At 42.3% G+C, this 18,733-nt stretch overlaps 1 protein-coding gene across 1 annotated transcript in view; it reads left to right on the top strand.

Annotated features, from left to right (window-relative positions):
- The window catches only part of MAP3K21 (mitogen-activated protein kinase kinase kinase 21), a 53,420-nt gene that overhangs the window by 11,467 nt on the left and 23,220 nt on the right, over window positions 1-18,733 (top strand). Inside the window, exons 2-4 of the mRNA XM_063082867.1 lie at window positions 4,544-4,724; window positions 11,197-11,345; window positions 12,679-12,854. Of these exons, the coding sequence (XP_062938937.1) occupies window positions 4,544-4,724; window positions 11,197-11,345; window positions 12,679-12,854 (506 nt within the window). The remainder of the gene's footprint in view (window positions 1-4,543; window positions 4,725-11,196; window positions 11,346-12,678; window positions 12,855-18,733) is intronic.

Below are 18,733 nucleotides of genomic sequence, written 5' to 3'. Positions count from 1 at the left end.
GCCTTTCATGGAACTCTAAGTGTTTGACATTCAGAGTGTTATTTTAACTTGTTTTCTGTCTGCCGACAGTACCTGGTGCCCTCACGTTCAGTTTTCAATGTTTAGTTTTTAGATCCCACTTTTAGTTCTGTTTTCATTCATTTTAGAACTGGCTCTCTGTGCCTTTTGCATCTCAAGGGCTGCCAGCCCTTGCTTGGGGTCTGTTGTGTGGGTCTGGGGAGTGGAATTGTTTTGAGGCCTCTTTTAATCAGTCCTTATGCTTTGCTGTCTGGGTCTTTATAAGAATGAGGAAATAATGTATATAAAGTGCTTTGGAAAACAAACTATGGTATTAAAGGAGAAAATGTAACACAGCTGGTGCAGAAGCTGATTAATTTACCTGTATTTGCTTCACCTTTTGTTTGAAGTATACAGGGTTTGAAGGATTGGGGGTCTAAATCTCTTTTTTCATAGGAATTTATTTTTCTTGATATTCACTAGTCGTAGGACTGTGAAATAAATATGCCTTTAGCTGACGCGGAAGGAACATTTAAAAATTAACCTCGTAAGCAGTACACAAAGTGGGATTTCTGGTTGTGTCGCCCCTTGCTGTAGCCAGCAGCTTTTGGGGACTACAGGAGGGCTGGAGAGATCGTCATGCAGGTTGCAGATGACGCCCACCCAGCTCTACGTTTGCAGCCCTTTGATCCTGGATAACATTTCTAGGCTGTAAACTAGAGATTATAATTCTCCCCTCATAGGCTAGTGGAGAACAGATGAGATATTAAATGTGTGGAAACTACTCTACAGAGCAGAGGATTGGTCAATGGTAGGCAAGGTTCTTATTAGAACTGGTGGTCGTGATCACTAACAAAAGATACTCCATTGAACATTGTGTCCTGCAGGGCTCTGTGTTAGGTGATGGGAGGATTTGGGAAAAGCTATAAAGTATGGTTCCTGGGATGAAGCAGTTTGTGCATAATTTAGGCAGAAACATCTTAGGTAAAAGGTAACTGACAAAACAGTGTAATCCATGGGTAACAAATGATAGAGAAAAAATCATTCAGTTTTGTGGGATGCTCAGGAGGTTTTCCTAAGGAAACTGGACATTGAAAATAGGTAGAATATAGATGGACAGGTGGGTCTTTTATTCCTCTCCTCCCTTTCCCTCTCCCTGCTGTCTCCAGCCCTCCGTACAAGTCCGTAGATAGCACTGACATTATCAGTAGGAAAGATGCAAGAATTGGAGCCTTGATATTCACCAGCTACGCAGCCAGGGGGACATAACCATCCTGCATCCGATTCTTTATCTCTGTAATGACGTAGGAATAGTCCAGAAGGTTCTTGCTTTCTGAATCTCACAGTTACAAGATCACACTGGGAAAGAAATATTATGACACCGCAATACTTATCTGGTATTGATTACTTATCCGATAAGTCCCTAATCAAACATGCCTCTGTGTTGAAACCTAGGATTGGCTCCCTGCTGTTGCATTAGCTTGTGTGACTGTCCCATGTGGTACACGGTTGATAATACGATGCAAATAAAATGCGAACCCATCGCAAAGTGAATTTCAAGCCTTGCAAAAGATGCAGGATTCTCTGAAGTCTGTGGTTTCAGAGGCTTGCCCCAAACACTTTCAGAACTGTTGGGAAAGGTGTGCATACGCGTGCATGAAGTCCTCGCGGACGCCTCCCGGGCCCCAGACTCTGCACGTGTTCATTTACTCTTTGCTGCAGTCTGAAGGTGTAGGTGCTGTTGCAATTCCCAGGACAGGCAAGGGGGCTGGTGCCTAGTGGGCCCACACTGAGCAGTGTGGCCGGGAAGTGAATGCACCTTGTCGCTGTGCTGTGCAGCCTCCACAGAGGTCAGCCGACGATTCACAAGTGACAGGTAGCCAAGGAGAACAGGCACCTCGGCAGAGAGAGATTTCCAGAGGATAAAGGATGTGCTTATGAAAAAGTGACAAAAGCTGCCAGCTGAGTAGTGTGGTAGTGGTTGGGACCAGGGGCTCTGGGGTCAGACTGCTGAGCTGCTCTGCTGCTTCGCTGTGTGACCTTGGACAGATTACTCAACATCTCTGTGCCTCTGCTTCCATGTGTGTAAAGTGGAGATAACAGTATCTAGCCATAGCATGGCGGTGTGGGTTTTATGATTAAAATACCTATAACCTCACCTGACAAATAGAGGATTCTTAGTAAATGTTAATTATTACTAAAACTAACACTTGAAAAAATGGCTGTCTTTATGATCATTCCAGACGTCAGACATGACGAATGTCCCATTTTATGCCATTCTCCAGTTTTGTCTGGATAATTTATTCTAAACAACCTCACGTGCTTGTCTTGTTTTGTTGTTTTATTATTTTTCTTTCTAACAATTAGCACATGGTTTCTAGCACCGTTGGGACAAAAATGCCCTTTAATGGGAGATGAAGTCAATTTATCTTCATTTTATTTTCAAGGTAAAACCTGAATAACAGCCCTCCCCTCCTCAGGCAGCCCCTTTACTCTGAAGTTTGGATTTCTGTTTATGTGGATTCCCTTGGCTACTTTATTCTTTTCAGTACCGGGATTCTCCTCGGATGATGAAGACCTGTCTCTTGGGATTTTTGTGAGGCTTGAATGAAATAATGTGTGTAGAGTGCAAGGCCCAGAGCAGACGCTCCATACTTGTGACTGACTCGTTCATTAATTTGTGATCGTTCCCATTAGATTGCAATGGCACAAGCGAAGCACAGATGGAAGAATATATGTATTCTGGTCAGGATTTGATTATTTCTTCTATAAACACTAAGCCCCTACTCTGATTTGCACTCAGCAGAGCAGGTGCAGGAATATGTGCCTCTGCCCACCTGCCTCCTCTCCCCAGACTCATTCTCTCTCTCCCCCTCCCTCTTTCCCCTTGCTCTGTCCCATTCCCCTTTCCCCTCCCCCTTTCCCCGCCCCCTTTTCCCTTCCCCCTCCCTCTTCCTCCCAGAGCTCACAGTCTAGTGGAGGAATCAAGGCAAACACACATAACCATTGCACGCCAGGCCTCCTGTGTGCTGTGATGGGAGCACGACCTCCACGTGAGTCCTAGGACAGAGCACTAGCTCTTGCTCAGGGGAAGTTGGGAGTTTGCACCAGGAGGGCAGTGTCTGAGCGGATGACAGGCCAGCCTGCCGTTGGCACAGGGAGCTCACCTGTGGAGGACTGAGGTGGCAGGCAAATGCAGAGGTCACGACTGCCCAGGTTTAGGACTGTGGACGTTGTCCCTGAGCTATGGGGAACCACCATGACTTTTTTTTTTTCCTTTAAATGCAGGTCTGTTGAGGTCTAGCTTATACATGGTAAAGTCCACCCTCTGAGAGTGTACAGTTCGAGTTTTGACAAATGTGTATAACCCTGAAACCACCGCCACCAGCATCAAGGAACAGAGTTTCCATCACATCCTTTGCCATCAACCCTTTTGCTCAGCCTCTGGCAACTGCCGATCTGTGTCAGTCCTTGTTCTTTTCCCAGAATAATGTCTCATGGAATCACAGTGTGTGTAACCTTTTAGGTCTGGCTTCTTTCACTTCCGACATAACGGGTTACAGGTTCTCCCATGTTGGTGCGTGTTTGTAGTGTGTTCATGGAAGGCTTAAAAGATAAAAGAATGACACTCCACTTCAGTAAGAGAGTCTGCTGGTGCTGATGTACAAAATGGATTAGGGCGAGGACAGGTGGCAGCATCCAGCTTCTCAGAGCCTTCTAGAAGGCCCAGGAACCTTCTACCTGGTTCTAGGCAGAGGAGAATGACCCAGGGAGAGAGGACCCAAAGGTGCTGGGGAAGGGTGGGGCAGGAGGGTGCAGGTAGAGAGCAACTAAAGCACATTTACTGTGGCTGCAGACTTACCTGAGACCTCAGGGACAGACACTGGCCTGAGCTCAGTTCCTGGAAGCTGCTCTTGTGTGTCCTGAACGTCATCGGGGGCTGGGGGAACCAGCACCTGGATGAGGTTTCTCTGAAGTTTTTGCTTCTTGCTATGTTTTGAGCTCTGATAAAGCAATGCTATCTCATAGATTGTCTTCATGAGTTAAAGTATCTCTAAGCATTTTGCAAATTTAATATAAGATAACGTTTGATGATAATGACTCGTGGTAATAAATCAGCTATTTGCGATGCTCTACAATATATTCAGTAGAAAAGACTGCACATAGGTCAGGAAGGAATTTCTTGCAAGAAAACAGTATATTTTTTCATACTAGGTAAACTTTCACAGACTTCTGATCCTATCTGTGATATCTCAGTCAGTTTTTCTTGCCCCTAGAAATCATTTACTCTCTCGGAAATAGAAACACAAAGAGAGCTAAACCGTGTTGTGTCTGTGGATTTTTTTTAAAAAATGTGTGACTTCAGGCACAAATGACCTGCTAACGGTTGAGACATGCATGCTGTAAGTAAGATAAAATGGTTAAGGACAGGTTCATTCTCGTGTCCTCTGCCAACGACAGTGACAATTATGTTTTTAAATGTCGTAGAAAAGTCATGACTGAAAAATGAGAATATGAAAATATCCCATCTCTGATTTTTCTTCAGTTTTGCTCCTTGAGAAGATAGAGCATGATGATGTCTTCAATAAGACGTTGAAGATCACCGATTTCGGGCTGGCCAGGGAGTGGCACAGGACCACCAAGATGAGCGTGGCGGGCACCTATGCCTGGATGGCCCCAGAAGTGATCAAGTCCTCCCTGTTTTCTAAGGGAAGCGATGTCTGGAGGTGAGTGCCATGTGTCTGCTCTGCAGACGTCTGCAGACACTGGTTGGTTGCTTCATGTCACTGAATCCCAAATATCCAGTCATTCTGAGCATGCATAGCGCAGACCTTTTTGGAGACGGTTTTATGGTTTTGCTCAATAGACAGCATGACAGGTTACTTGAGGTTTTCACTGTCCTATGACTTCTCTGCTAGGAGAACCTTCTTGTTTAATCTGAAGATTGATTAAAACCGGTCGTGTAATGACGAAGATGCCAGCTGTCCTGATTTGACCATCATATATTGTACACGAATACTGACAGTCAACTCTGTACCCCACAAATACATGTAATCAATTACGTTTCAGTAAGAAAAATAAAAAACTGGTTCTCATGTGAGTTAGCACCAGCGCCAAGATGTTGTAAGGCCTGCCAGGAAATAAATGTTCACTTTAAGCAAACTTGTGATTCCTCGTGATTCACAAACAGTATTAGCGTGGAAAGAGAATGAGAGAAAGACTTAGGCCACTCCCTTCATTTTATAGGTCGCCTCATCTAAAGCTAGAGCTGCCTGTTCGAAGATGGAGCACACTGGACCTACTGGAATAGCAGATTATTTTGATTTTCCATTCAGCTATGTCTCAGTAGGGGGATGAAGATGTTGACAATAGCAGAGCCACAAAGAAAAATCACTCTGTGTAATAGTTGCAGTGCACAGAGAGTTTACTGGCCTTTATTTAGTGCTCATTAAATCCTATGGGGCAGGTATGAAAATTCCAGCTTTTGTCTGTCACTTTTTAACAGCTTTATTGAGATATAATTCACATACCGTACAATTCACCCATTTAAACTGTACAATTCAGTGGCTCTTAGATTATTTTGGTAGAGTTGTGTATCCACAACCACAATTTTAGAACATTTTTATTATTCCAGAAAGAAACCCTGCACCTCTTAACTCATCACCCCCAAAGCCCTCTTCTTAGCCCTAGGCAGTCACTCTTTAGATTTGCTCATTCTGGACATTTCATGTAAATGGTACCTTATTTTATTCGTCGTTTGTGACTGGGCATCGTGTTTCAAGGTCCATCCACATCTTAGCATGGGTTAATGCTGCATTCTTTTATGGCTGAAGAATATTTCATTGCATGAATACACATTTTGTTTATCCATTCGTGTGTGGATGGACGTTTGAGTTTTTGGCTATTGTGAAAATGCTGCTGAGAACATTCATGAACAAGGCTTTGGAAGGGCATGTATCTCCAGTTCTCTTGGGTGCATACCTAAGCAGTGAAATTGCCAGGCCGTATGGTAATTCTGTGTTTAGTCACTGGAGGAACTTCCGGGCTGTTATATTTCATTCTCACCAGCAGTGTGCAGGATTCTGATTTCTCCACGTCCTTGCCAACACTTGTTATCTGACTTTTCAATCCCAGCCATTCCTGCAGGTGTGATGTGATATCTCATTATGGTTAAAATTCCAGCTTTTTGATTTGTTTGTTTTTTTTACATAATAGAAAACCAAGGCTGGGAGAGAAAATGTCAGTTGCTGAGAGTCCATTTCTTTTTTTTTTTTTTTTTTTGTCTTTTCCGTGACCGGTATTCAGCCAGTGAGTGCACTGGCCATCCCTATATAGGATCTGAACCCTCGGCGGGAGCGTCACTGTGCTCCCAGCACTGCACTCTCCCGAGTGCGCCACAGGCTCGGCCCGCTAAGAGTCCATTTCTGCTAAGTAGCAGGACTCTACTTAAACCCAGATCTGTCTAACTTCAAAATTCATTTTCATTAACAATTATTTTTCCCTTTTAATCATTGGATATGCTAGAAGTTACCATGTCAAGTTCATACGTGAAGTGGTGGGGACCTTTGCCAGTATAGAATTGCTTTACATTTAAAGCCTACCCTTTGCATTTAAGATATGATTTTAATTGTTCTACTTACAACTTATTTACCCATTGGCGGCAGGGTTCTGTCGTGTCTCAGGGCTGGCTTAAGAAACACAAATGCTGGCACCCTACCTTTTACTTAATGAATTAGACTCTCTACTGGTAGGGGCTGAGCGTGTGTGTTTTTATAAAGCATTAAATGTGTTCTCACTGATTTAATTACAGTCATTTTCTAACCAGATGAAAAATACCAAATTACATAAGTGAAATGGCTATCCTTTTAAGAAATCATTCTTTAAGACTTTTAAAAACTATAAAAACACATTGTAAATCAATTTTACATTCAAAATAGTGTATCTTGAGACTATAACCATTTTATTTAGTGCACTTCTATTATAAACTGTGTAATTACAAGGTATACAAGTGCTGTACAATCATGCTTTATAGCGACCTTGTCTATTGTAAACATAAAAGAGAATCAGGAAGTAAGCAAAAAAATAAAAACATAAAATTACCCGTTAAACCCAGCCAAAATATAGGTCTTCATGTTCATCCAGTCATTGGAGAGGTCTCCTCTCAAAATCTGTTTGTTTATAAGATATTCTCCATTTTACAAAGCTTGATGATCTGATTTTCATTAAAGGCAGCTAATTACGAGAGGGATGCCAAGCTGGTGATAGTAAAAACTGGCAGCAGAAAGCAAAATAGGTGGCAAGAAAGTATCACCCCCTGGAGCTGCTGGGTTGTAGGATCAAACAACCCTACACATCTCCAGAACACAATAATATGTAAAAGCAAACTAGAGTTGTAGGATATCATGGGTAAGAGCAGGGGAGATGGTCTCTCTGAATCACACACACCGTTGCTGTGGAATCTCTTTTATAACATTCCCATAAACAGAAGTTTCATATGGAGAGCACTGTCTCACCTCTGCAGTACTGGGGCCTGGGACTGTGTACCTCCAGGTCCTCTCCTGTTCCCCGACCTTTGTCCTCACCAGTTACTGCACTGCAGGGTAACTGTCCTGTGCACTTAGCTAGACATCACCACCTAATTTCTACAGCAGATATTATTATTACTCCAGTTTTAAGACGAGGTTGCCGAGGCACTGGGAAGTTAAGAAATCTGGTTAGGGTTGTAAAACTAGGAAGCTGCAGACTCCAGTCCCAGGACTAAGGTCCATGACTCCTGCTCCCGTAGTGCTTAATCCTTATGCGACTTGACTTCTCAGGGGAGCACTTCATTGTACAATCTCCCATCTGGTTTAAGAGAACAGAAAAATATGTATTACATGATAGAAATGGTTCCATTGAAAGTTACATTTTTTCACATTGGTTTTTCACAGGATAAGCCCTCTTTCTGGAAAAAAGACCTGTCCTGAATTATTCATTCTCCGAAACTTCCAAGAAGCAAAGTTATGTTGTTATTTTTTGGCATAGTTTTGTTATTTACTAATGAGAATTTCTTTGAATTTAGACAATTGTCAGTTATTGTGTCTATGAAATTTTGGGTCCCCTGTTCTGAGGTGATCTTTGTTGACTGATCTGTGAGTTAAGTTTATTTACTCCTGCAATTATGAAGGTGTCTCTACTAATGAACCATAATACAGATGCCTCTGACATCCTGATAAACCCATGTAAGTTGAAAACAGCTTTGTCGAAAATGCATTTAATGCACCTAACCTTCTGAACATCATAGCTTAGACTAGCCTACCTGAAGTGTGCTCAGCACACTTACATTAGCCTACAGTTGGGCAAAATCTTCTAACATAAAGCCTATTTTCAAATCAGTATTGAATATCTCGTGTCATTTATTGAACACTCTATATTACATTGAAATCGCCACTGTTTCATACCATCGTAGAGTTGAAAAATCATTAAGTCAAAACATCATAAGTTGGGGACCATCTGTATAGATCATTTTCGAGAAACTAACCCGATAATCTTTGAAAAATATTGGTTTCAGCTGAACAGCTAGCAGTTTCATAGCACTGTATAATTTACAAGTATTTCATTTTATTAGTACGAGGGTAGTTCAAAAAGCTCATGAAAAGATTCGTATTGTTTTTTAATTTTATTTTTCCACGAACTTTTTGGAAGTACTCTCCTATTATGTATATTTCTTCTTTTAAAATAAGACAGTGCTTTGAGATGGTAGAGGAAATATCACATTATTGTATGGCATAGCTGAGTTCATTGAAGATCAGATTTACAGGCCCTGCAAGTAGAGAGATCACTAGTGAAGGCTGATGCCGCCAAAGCTCAGACTCCAGTCTTCGGCCTCCAAATCCAGTCGTTTTTCAGCACTGACCTGTTACTCCTCCTGTTCGGAACCCGAGCGCCTGGCTCAGGACTCAGGTCCCTCTGCTTAGGGCCAGAACACCAGCCAGAGCGTCCCTGAGGCCCCTCGGATGGGCGCGTCCTGTCGTCCCTTGCACTGTTTTTCTGAATGTCCTCAGTGCAGAGTCTGCAGTCCAGGGGGCACTCGTGGAGGAGTCTTTCCAAAGTCTCCACATCTCGGGATGACCCAAGCCTGGACTGCAGATGGTTTCCAGCTCTTTGCAGATCAGGTCTTCACAGTCGGCTCCTTCTAGTGTGATGTCTTGAATCCCCAGCTCTCTGAAGATCAGAAGATTATCAAGTGATACTCACAAATTGATTCTGCAGCCAAATTAAAATAATTTCTGTAATTCTGAGCTGCTTTGCCTTTGGCATATTTTACTACTTTCTCTCTCTCTGATATTTTACATCTATGCGTACATGTTATGTAGAAGCAGCACACGTAAGAAATGAGAAAAGCTGTCTCTAAACTTCAGACTTGGTTTTAACTTAAAGCTAATGCGGTTTCTCTTTTTTTTTTATATTGAAACATAACTGATTATACATATTTTGAGGATATAGCGTTATGCCATCACCTATGCCTAATATGTGATGATCAAATCATCATCATTATTATTATTATTTTATTATTATTATTTTTTCCTCTGACTGGTAAGGGGATTGCAACCCTCGGCACGGTGTTGTCAGCACCACGCTCAGCCAGTGAGTGCACCGGCCGTCCCAATATAGGATCTGAACCCGTGACCTCCGTGCTACCAGCGTTGCACTCTCCCGAGTGAGCCACGGGGCTGGCCCAAATCAATATTATTAGCATATTCTTTATTACAAATTGTAATTATTCTTTGTGCCCCTTACCCAGTTTCTCCCTAACTCCCCGTGCTTACCTCTTTCCCACCTCTAGTAACCATAGATTTGTTCTCTCCTTCTGAAAGTTCAATGTATTATTGTGGTTCTTTCTTTCTCTCTCTCTCTCTCTTTTTCTCTCTTTCCTTCTTTCCTAGCACTTACTTAAGAGTAAGGACGTACAGTATTTCTCTTTCTGTGTTTTGCTTATTTCACTTAACATCATTTTCTCCAGGCTCATCCATATTGCTGTGAATGGCAGAATTTCATTCTTTTTTACGGCTGAGTAGTATTCCATGGTGTATACATACCACATTTTCCTTACCTGCTAATGAGGTTTTAAAAGGTTAGGAAGGTAGGGCTTCACCAGGTACACTAATGGAATTTAAAAAGAAACTAAATATGACAGTGTTCCAATTTGTGTATTTCCATTAAAGGTCAAGTGAATCATCTGGAATGATTCTGATTTTTTAATGTATTAACAAAAGATAACTTGAGTGTCCTTCACGTTTAGAGAAAGAATAAGGGTAAACAAAGGTACTGACCTTTATAGGAGAAGAAAGTAAATACATGTACCCAGAAGATTCATTTCTGTTCTCTGCTACTCTGTACAAAGTTGAATTTGAGGACCTTAGAGTCTGTGCTATGGGTGTGTGATGAAATTTGGTTCTTTACCTTTATTTTGAAAATTTGTTTAGAAATCCCATCCTGTGCCTTTTCTTGTTCTTGCTGGTGACTGTGTTTGCCTTTGAAGAACTGACGTAGCAGGTGCAGGGGCGGCGGTGTCTGCTCCTGACCCTGTTCTCCACTCTCGTCCCACCTCAGCTTCCTTCGTTACAGAAAAAAGAGGGCTGTGTCCTGCCAGCAGGTGCCAGGAGGCCCATGCTGATTTCTTTCATCCGTTACCATGAAGTAATATGGTGGGAACATTAGCAACACATCTGAAATGTAAAGGGACAGGCAGAAAGATAAACAATTTCAAAAACCGTTTAAAAATTGTTAATGAGCATGACACTCTCTCCGTCCTGCGGTGTGTGTGGCACGAGATTTCTGTGGGGCTGGGCTCTTCAGTGTCCTAACAGTCCTCCAGAGGTGTTGCGTAAGAGATAGGCCACATTACTCTTAAAGTGTGGCCTGCTTCTGGACCCCTTTTCTTTCAGTCGTGTACTACTGCCAAGCTCTCCTATTCTTTAAGCAGTTTTAATTCCTGCAATGGATGCATGTGTGATTTCAGGGGGGAATATGTTTGCATGTGTTTGGGTTATTGACTGAAAGAGCCCATCTCCCAGCTTGAGATTTCAGCCCCTCCTGAGCCTTGCTGGAAGGGAAGATCCTACCAGGAGCAGGTACTGATGTGTTTATCCCGTCAACGGGGTCAAAAGGGAGAGACACCATGGAGCCCCTTTAACATATGAAAACTTGGCTTTCTAGCTACGGAGTGCTGCTGTGGGAGCTGCTCACGGGAGAAGTCCCCTATCGCGGCATTGATGGCCTTGCTGTGGCTTACGGGGTAGCGGTCAATAAGCTCACTCTGCCCATTCCGTCCACCTGCCCGGAGCCATTTGCCAGGCTCATGAGAGGTATTTGTGTAGCCTTTGTTTCTGTGATCTGTATGAGCAAAGAGAATCACTCATTAGAATATCTATTTTTTTTTAACCAGAAAAGCCATTTTTGTGATTCCAGTTTTCAAATTCATTTAAGTAATTATACTGTTTTAAGAATGAGAAACTTTGCCTTTGATCTAAAATGTCAGGTAAAGACAGCCCCCCAATGCCTGCAACTAGCCCAGCAATGACCACCGAGCCACTGCAGGAAGTGCCCTGGGCTCCTGAGCCAGGGCGGTGGGGGGCCGAGGGCCTTGGCCACACACCCCCAACACCTGCAACCAGCCCAGCGATGACCACTGAGCTGCCGCAGGAGGTGCCCTGGGCTCCCAAGCTGGGGCAGTGGTGGGGCGAGGGCTTCAGCCACACCCCTCTGACATCTGCACCCTGCCCAGCAATGGCCAAGCCACTCCCGGAAATCCCTTGGTCTCCCCTGCAGGAATGAGGGGGGTGCCACAGGCCTCAACCCCACCCCTCCTCCTTTCTCCTCCCACCCTATTTTCTCTCCTTTTCCCTCTCCCATTCCCCCCAAACTGCTCCACAACATCATAGTATGCAAAAAATAATAACAATACTCCTAAAAAAAAAAATAAATAAAATGTCAGGTAAAGTTTTGATGAACGAAGTAACTTAAAAACAGTCTGGTTTTATCAGTGACTCATTTATGTAACAAACTCAACTGAATAGTAATAAACTTTTTACCAAGCACACTAGTAGGGTTCAAACAGTACTGAATTGGCTCCAAATCTTAATGATCAGACGTGTTTTATAGTCTTAACTGGCATGGTTTTGCTGTGATCTTGTCTGTTTGATCCTTACCTTTTAAAAATTAATTCTTTCTGTATGCAGCAAGTTACCTTATTTCATAATTAGGTTACTTTTTAGAACTTCTCCTGTGATTTACACATTTTAGAGACTTTGGTTTTCTTGGGTGGAGCTATATGTGTAACTCTATATCAGTAGATCGTCTGGCCATGGCAGCCTGGGACCCTGAATCAGAGTTCACGGTCAGGCCTGGGAAGCACCCACCCATATATTAAATGTGGTATCCTATAGACAACAGCAAGCCTATCTAATATTAATTATTGCATATGCGTCTGACATGGATACTGTGTATTATAAACTATTCAAAGTATGCTCAACAGAGTCTTGAATCTTCAGGAGCAGAAACATGGGCTTCTGGTTTAGAATGACAGATGTTAAGTTGAAATGCATTTTATTGTAAAACATTTCTTAGAAACCCTGATGTCTTGGAGATCATCCGAACTGGGCGGAGAGATGGAATTAGCGTGGTTGTCTTTTGTTTTAGAATGCTGGGAACAAGACCCTCACATCCGCCCGTCATTTGCCTTAATTCTGGAACAGCTGACGGCTATTGAAGGGGCCGTGATGGCTGAAATGCCACAAGAATCTTTTCATTCCATGCAAGACGACTGGAAGCTGGAAATTCAGCAAATGTTTAATGAGTTGAGGACAAAGGAGAAGGTGAGGGAGATTTTTAATTGTGCAATGTACTCACATTTATGAAAATTACAGAAAATTGTAGCCGAGAACCACTGTTGGCATTATTGTAAGATATTATCAGGTATCATATTTATTGATTCTTGCCTTCCTTCAGTTTAAAAATAAAACAAAAACAAAACAGAGGGGTACTCAAACTGTATAATAGGGAAAAACCCTTTCTATTAAAGGAATTTTTAAATGTAAAAAAGAGAAAGGAGAGAGAACAGCATAATAAACCCTTCGTGTGCATTTGCCATCTTCAGTAATTGTCATTATTTTATCATTTTGTTCCTCTCTCTTCCCCATTATTTTTTAAATTTTTTATTTTTTTGTCCAGTAAGGGGATCGTAACCATCGGCACGGTGTTGTCAGCACCACACTCAGCCAGCGAGCGCACCGGCCATCCCTATACAGGATCCGAACCTGCGGCCTCGGCGCTACCAGCACTGCACTCTCCCGAGTGAGCCACAGGGCTGGTCCCCCATTATCATTTTTTAACCAGAGTATTTTATTTTATTTTATTTTTAAAATTTTTTAATTATTTTTTTTTAAAAGATGACCGGTAAGGGGATCTTAACCCTTGACTTGGTGTTGTCAGCACCACACTCACCCCGTGAGCAAACCGGCCATCCCTATATGGGATCCAAACCCGTTGCCCTGGTGCTATCAGCACCATACTCTCCTGAGTGAGCCACGGGCCGGCCCTAACCAGAGTATTTTAAATCAAATGCTAGATTCATGTCATTTTACCTATAAATGCTTCAATGTGCATCTCTAACTGGTAAGAATTTTTAAAAATAACTTCCTTGCCATTCCCATATCTAAAAAATTAACTGTGTTTTTTTAAATATCATGTAATATTTGGTCCATATTCAAATGTCACAAAGATGTCTTCTTATAGTTGGTTTGTACGGACCATAATTTATACAAGGTCTGTGTTGTTTTTGGTGGTCTTTTAAAGCCTCTTTTATGCAAGTTCTTTGCTGTCTATGTCCTCTTATTTCCAAGGCCATTGCTTTGTTGGAGGAACCAGGGAAATATGTACATTTTGAATATTTTAACATAATCAGTTATGCTATGCTTGGCTTTTAAATCTTATGAAGGAATAAAATAAGCCTGGTACTCCTAGTACCAAAATCTGTATTAGTGAGGGTTCCCACAATCGGCCTTTGGACATGGAATGAGCCATGCTACCAGCATCCAGTTTGCAGATGGCCTATCATGGGACTTCTCTTCACAACTGCATGAGATACCTTAATAAATCCCCTTTCAGAAGCTGCTGCTTTGTTGCCAGGTACAAGGTGAAATGTGAGGTGTGGAAACGCACCTGGTTGGAAGGCAGGCTCGTTGGGAAGTGAGTTGAGTTAGCATAGTTTCTTTTGGTTGATGGCCTATGCTATTAAAGGCACTGAAGACCCCAAATTCCAGGCATAGCTCTGAGCTACAGAGGTAGCATTTATTATGTTAAAGACATTTTTGTAGTACTGGAGCATTTCAGCGAACCAAGGTTTATTCTTGTCTGAAGTGTACAGTTGTGGAGTCTTTTGTTCTTCTATGTGTGTTCAGTGTTTCTGCACGTCTATTCATAACATGGCATGTTAAATCACAACATTGCAAGCTATTGATGATCTTTATGAAGTCATACAATCCTTCAGAAAGGAATTTTTATACCTCGTACGCTTGCGATGCTGAAATAGTAGAATTCTTTTTGGATAGGGGATATTGTGTTGCTTAAATAAAGATTCCATGTGCTCATTCCAGTTTATGACATGGGAGCGTGGAATTGCGGTACAGCTAGGACACATTGTCTCCTGTTTATTACCTGGACTTCTGATGTGGCTCTGCCTTTTATCTGTAGACTTTCAATGACTGTCCAGTGAGAGCCGGTAGCCAACCTACGTCTAAAGAAAAGGGCAAAAGAGAGACCAAGAAGTTGTGGTTTGATACATACACATACACATTTCTTGAGCTAACGTGTACTACTGTATGTGACATCAAGTACCTTACCCCCAAATTCTCTCCTTAAGTAGCTGACTTCTGTTCTGATACTAAATTGAAAATTAATACCAGGTATATCATAGGCATTCCCCCAAATACAAATTATTTTCTTAAAAAAAAAAAATACAATCTAAGATGAAAAAAAGACAATTTAATTTCTATGGGGAAATCGTTCTGAGTTGAAACGTGTCGCACGAGTTTTTCAGCAAACACACGTTGACTGTCCACTGTGGGCTTGGGACGCTGCCAGAGCCCAAGCACTCGGAGGTGGCTATGGCAGTTGATTTCCTTTGAGTGGCCCTTTGAGTGCCCTGCCAGTGACCTGGACCTGGCTGACAGGTGTAATGTCTTGGCAGCACTTTCAAGGCAGACACTGAACCAGGGCCAACTCCTCCCTGCCCGTGCACCTTGTCCCCCTAACCTGTCTGCTCCTCCGTCTCCTTCCAATATGCAGGTCTGGTCAGCCCTGCCTCAGTAGTCAGCTCCTTTTCCTTGACTTCTTTTCTCCTGGTGTACTGAGCCCCACTCCTCTGCTGCCCCTGTCCCCAGCAACACCACATTCCTCCTGGCTCCTCAATGCCATGGTTCTGACTTTTGGCCTTTGCACACCTACGTTCTCTGCTGTGACCCTGTCCCCTCCCTTGCTCTGTCCCATTCACAATATCCTGTGCTTCCCTTATCATGGCAAAGTCAGACCTGTGTCATGTGCTTGTTTGTTGTTCCTGGTCTGCCTTTTCTGTTAGATAGTAAGTTCACGAGCTGTGCTCTTACATTCTTGCCCATCGGCGTCCACAGCGTGGAACAAAGTATGTGGCACGTGGTAGGCCCTAAATATATACAGTAAATCAACCTAAGTGCACCTGGTGAATGTGCTCCTGATATCTATTTTAATAGTTGAGAGAGACTAGCAATTATTACTGTTGTGATTACTGTTTCGAGTGAACAGTGAATTTGCTAATGTGTACCTGTTATGAATGCTGTTGTGAATCTTACGCTGTAAGAGGCATACGGCTCAGGTGTTTAACTTCTGATGACATATTCTTTTTTTTCCCTTTTTTTTCATTAGTATATTCATTGTTGCAAATCATATTTATTCTTCATGCCCCTTATCCAATCTCTCCCCTGTCCCCTCTAATAATCATAGATTTGTTTTCTTCATCTGATAGACTCACTTTTCCTCTGTTGGTTTGTTGCCTACATGATCTGTCCAGTACTGGGACAGGTGGGCTCAAGTCCCCCCCATTATTGTAAAGCAGACGCTTCTGTTACTCTGGAGTGTGCTTTGTGGAGAGAGAGGACCTTTTTTTTTTTTTTTTTTCTTCTCTGCTGGTGCCTGTCCTTGTATGGTGACATATTCTTGAGAAACACTCGCACGTGCACCAGCAAACATGCTTCAATTAAGCATCATTTGAAATAGGGAAAAGCTGGAAACAACCCCAAAATCCATTAATAGGGGAAGAGATGCTAAAACTATTGGCATAGAAATCTGTATAGTAGTTAAAGTGAATGAATTCTAGCAACACATTCCAATGTGGATAAATCTAAACATAATGTTAGATGGAAAAAAGCAAGTTGCAGAATAGTAGTTACATTGTATACCATTTATGTAAAATTATAAAACACACAAAACAGTGCTATTCAATCATACAGAGAGGCTAAAAGTATACACGGGGGAAGGCTACACACCAACTTAAGAATAGCAGATCTCTGTTCTCTTAATGATTAAAAAATAATGGTTAGAGGAAAAATGTAAGCTACTAAAGTTATTTTTTTTTTAAGTAGACATACGGATAGGTAATTGACTCTCTCCCTTAGATTTTTCAGTATTTGGTAAGTTTAAAAGTATAAAACAGGTAAATGTCAGCTAAGACCCTGACACCACTAATAAATACACAGAGTTCATAAGTAAGAAGTGCAAATCCCGTGTTGCACTGCTCAGATCATGCCCACAGTGTTGCATGTGATTGTTGCTTCATGTTTTAAGGGGCCTCCCAGGAAGGGAGAGCTGAAGATCCATGCACGTGCAGACCAGGAATGGCCCAGAGGGGTGGCAAGTGCAGGGCTTTCCGGGAGTCCAGAGAGGAGACCCCGTGTGTGCTGTCCCAGAGCACAGCAGCAGGACCTCTGGGTGGATGCCCCACGATGGAATGGGGACTTCACATCAGCCACTGGGGAACACTTGGAGCTGTCTAGTGGTGAAAGACATGGCTTCAAAGGCTTCTTCACTCAAGCAGAGACCGAATAGGGTATCTATATGGGATTCTAGGAAATAGGATAGACTCCCCCTGCCCTTTTGCAAATGCCAGCATCTATAGCAGTCCAGTGTCATGCTTAAGATCAGAGCTGGACACCCTGGCTGGCATTTGCAAAAGGGAGGTCTCAGGTACGCTGTCTCCCTCCAGATGGGTGAGGCTTAAGCGGAGCCTCTAACCTAGTAAGTGCCAAATGAGCGTCGGCCTTGAAAAAGGAAGCGGTGCTTTTAGCTGAAGCTGGGGCGGCTCAGACATCCCACGTGCCCTGGCCCAGACGTTGGGGAAACCACTGAGGGGATCACGTTTTAAATCCTGCAGTTCTTTGAAGGATTGCTATCATGATAACATGGATATGTTCCTTAGAAACTTTAACACCTTTTGTTGGCTTAAAGTGATAGGGAAAAGACTGATTTTTTTTTTTTTTTTAACATTTTTCCAAATTGTTTTCTGGAATTCTTTTTATTTTTTTTATTTTTATTTTTATTGTTTGTCTTTTTCGTGACCGGCACTCAGCCAATGAGTGCACCGGCCAGTCCTATATAGGATCCGAACCCACGGCGGGAGCATCGCCGCACTCCCAGGGCTGCACTCTCCCGAGTGCGCCACGGGCTCGGCCCTGGAATTCTAAAATAAGTGTTGGATCACAAAAACAAAAAAAGATTTTGAGGAGTGAGAGAAGACTTGGAGGAAAAATAAAGCTCCAAATCACAGAATTTTTAAATTCGGAAGTGATGTTATTAACTGTTAATTACTATTACTTTACCCTATTTTAATTATTTTTCATGATTGATAATTACTTATGAATCTGCAGGACACAGGCGTGTTCAATGAATTAATTCTTGTTATTTGTGGTATAAAAATAACAGCATGCTTCAAGAATGGCTGTCAGCACTTTCTCCACTGAGGTTTATAGTTGTTTCTTTGTTATTCTTTTGGTTGATTTTGGGGCTGTCCTGCAGTAGGGTCTGTTTTTTTCTTTTTATTTGATTTTTGTGCATTGCTCTTTGAAATGCAGCATTTATGGTATCCTGTGAGCCTTCTGATTCACGATTAAAGAATATGTAGTACTTTTTTTTTTTTTTTTGCTTAAGGGTTTCTAATCGCATCGTTTTTGGTAGAGTAAAAAGCCCAGTGTATGTGCCCTATCTCCCTTTCTAGTTCACGGATTGTTTACGGGAGGAGGCCTCAGACTTGGAGTTAATGTTCAGTAACTTGGCTGTGGTCTGTGTTATTCAGTAAACTGTAGCCTCCCTAGATACCGGGTCCTCCCTAAATTCCTGGCTTCTTATCTCTGTGTCTGTGTTGGTGTTTTTTGTGCATGCACCTGTCCTTGAGCCACTAGGAGAAGGCATAGCACTGTTAATGATTAACGTCTGCTGCTATGAACCTGGATTTGCCGTTACCAGAATGGCCTGTGCTTAGTGATTAAACAAAGATTACTGCTAGTCATGGCACCAACCCAAAGAATTTTTTTTAAGTGCCCAGCAATTAAACCAAGATTACTGCTAGTCATCTCATCAACCAAGAGAATTTTTTGTGTGTTTCATAATTTCACAGTATTTATAAGGCTTCTAGTACCCCAAACCTTTGTTTTTCTTTTACTTTTGAATG

Source organism: Cynocephalus volans, chromosome 18 (genome assembly GCF_027409185.1).
Source record: "Cynocephalus volans isolate mCynVol1 chromosome 18, mCynVol1.pri, whole genome shotgun sequence".
In the NCBI taxonomy this organism is placed as follows: Eukaryota; Metazoa; Chordata; class Mammalia; order Dermoptera; family Cynocephalidae; genus Cynocephalus; species Cynocephalus volans.
The sequence above is the reverse complement of the archived record's forward strand: the minus strand, read 5'-3'. Positions and strand labels throughout refer to the sequence as shown.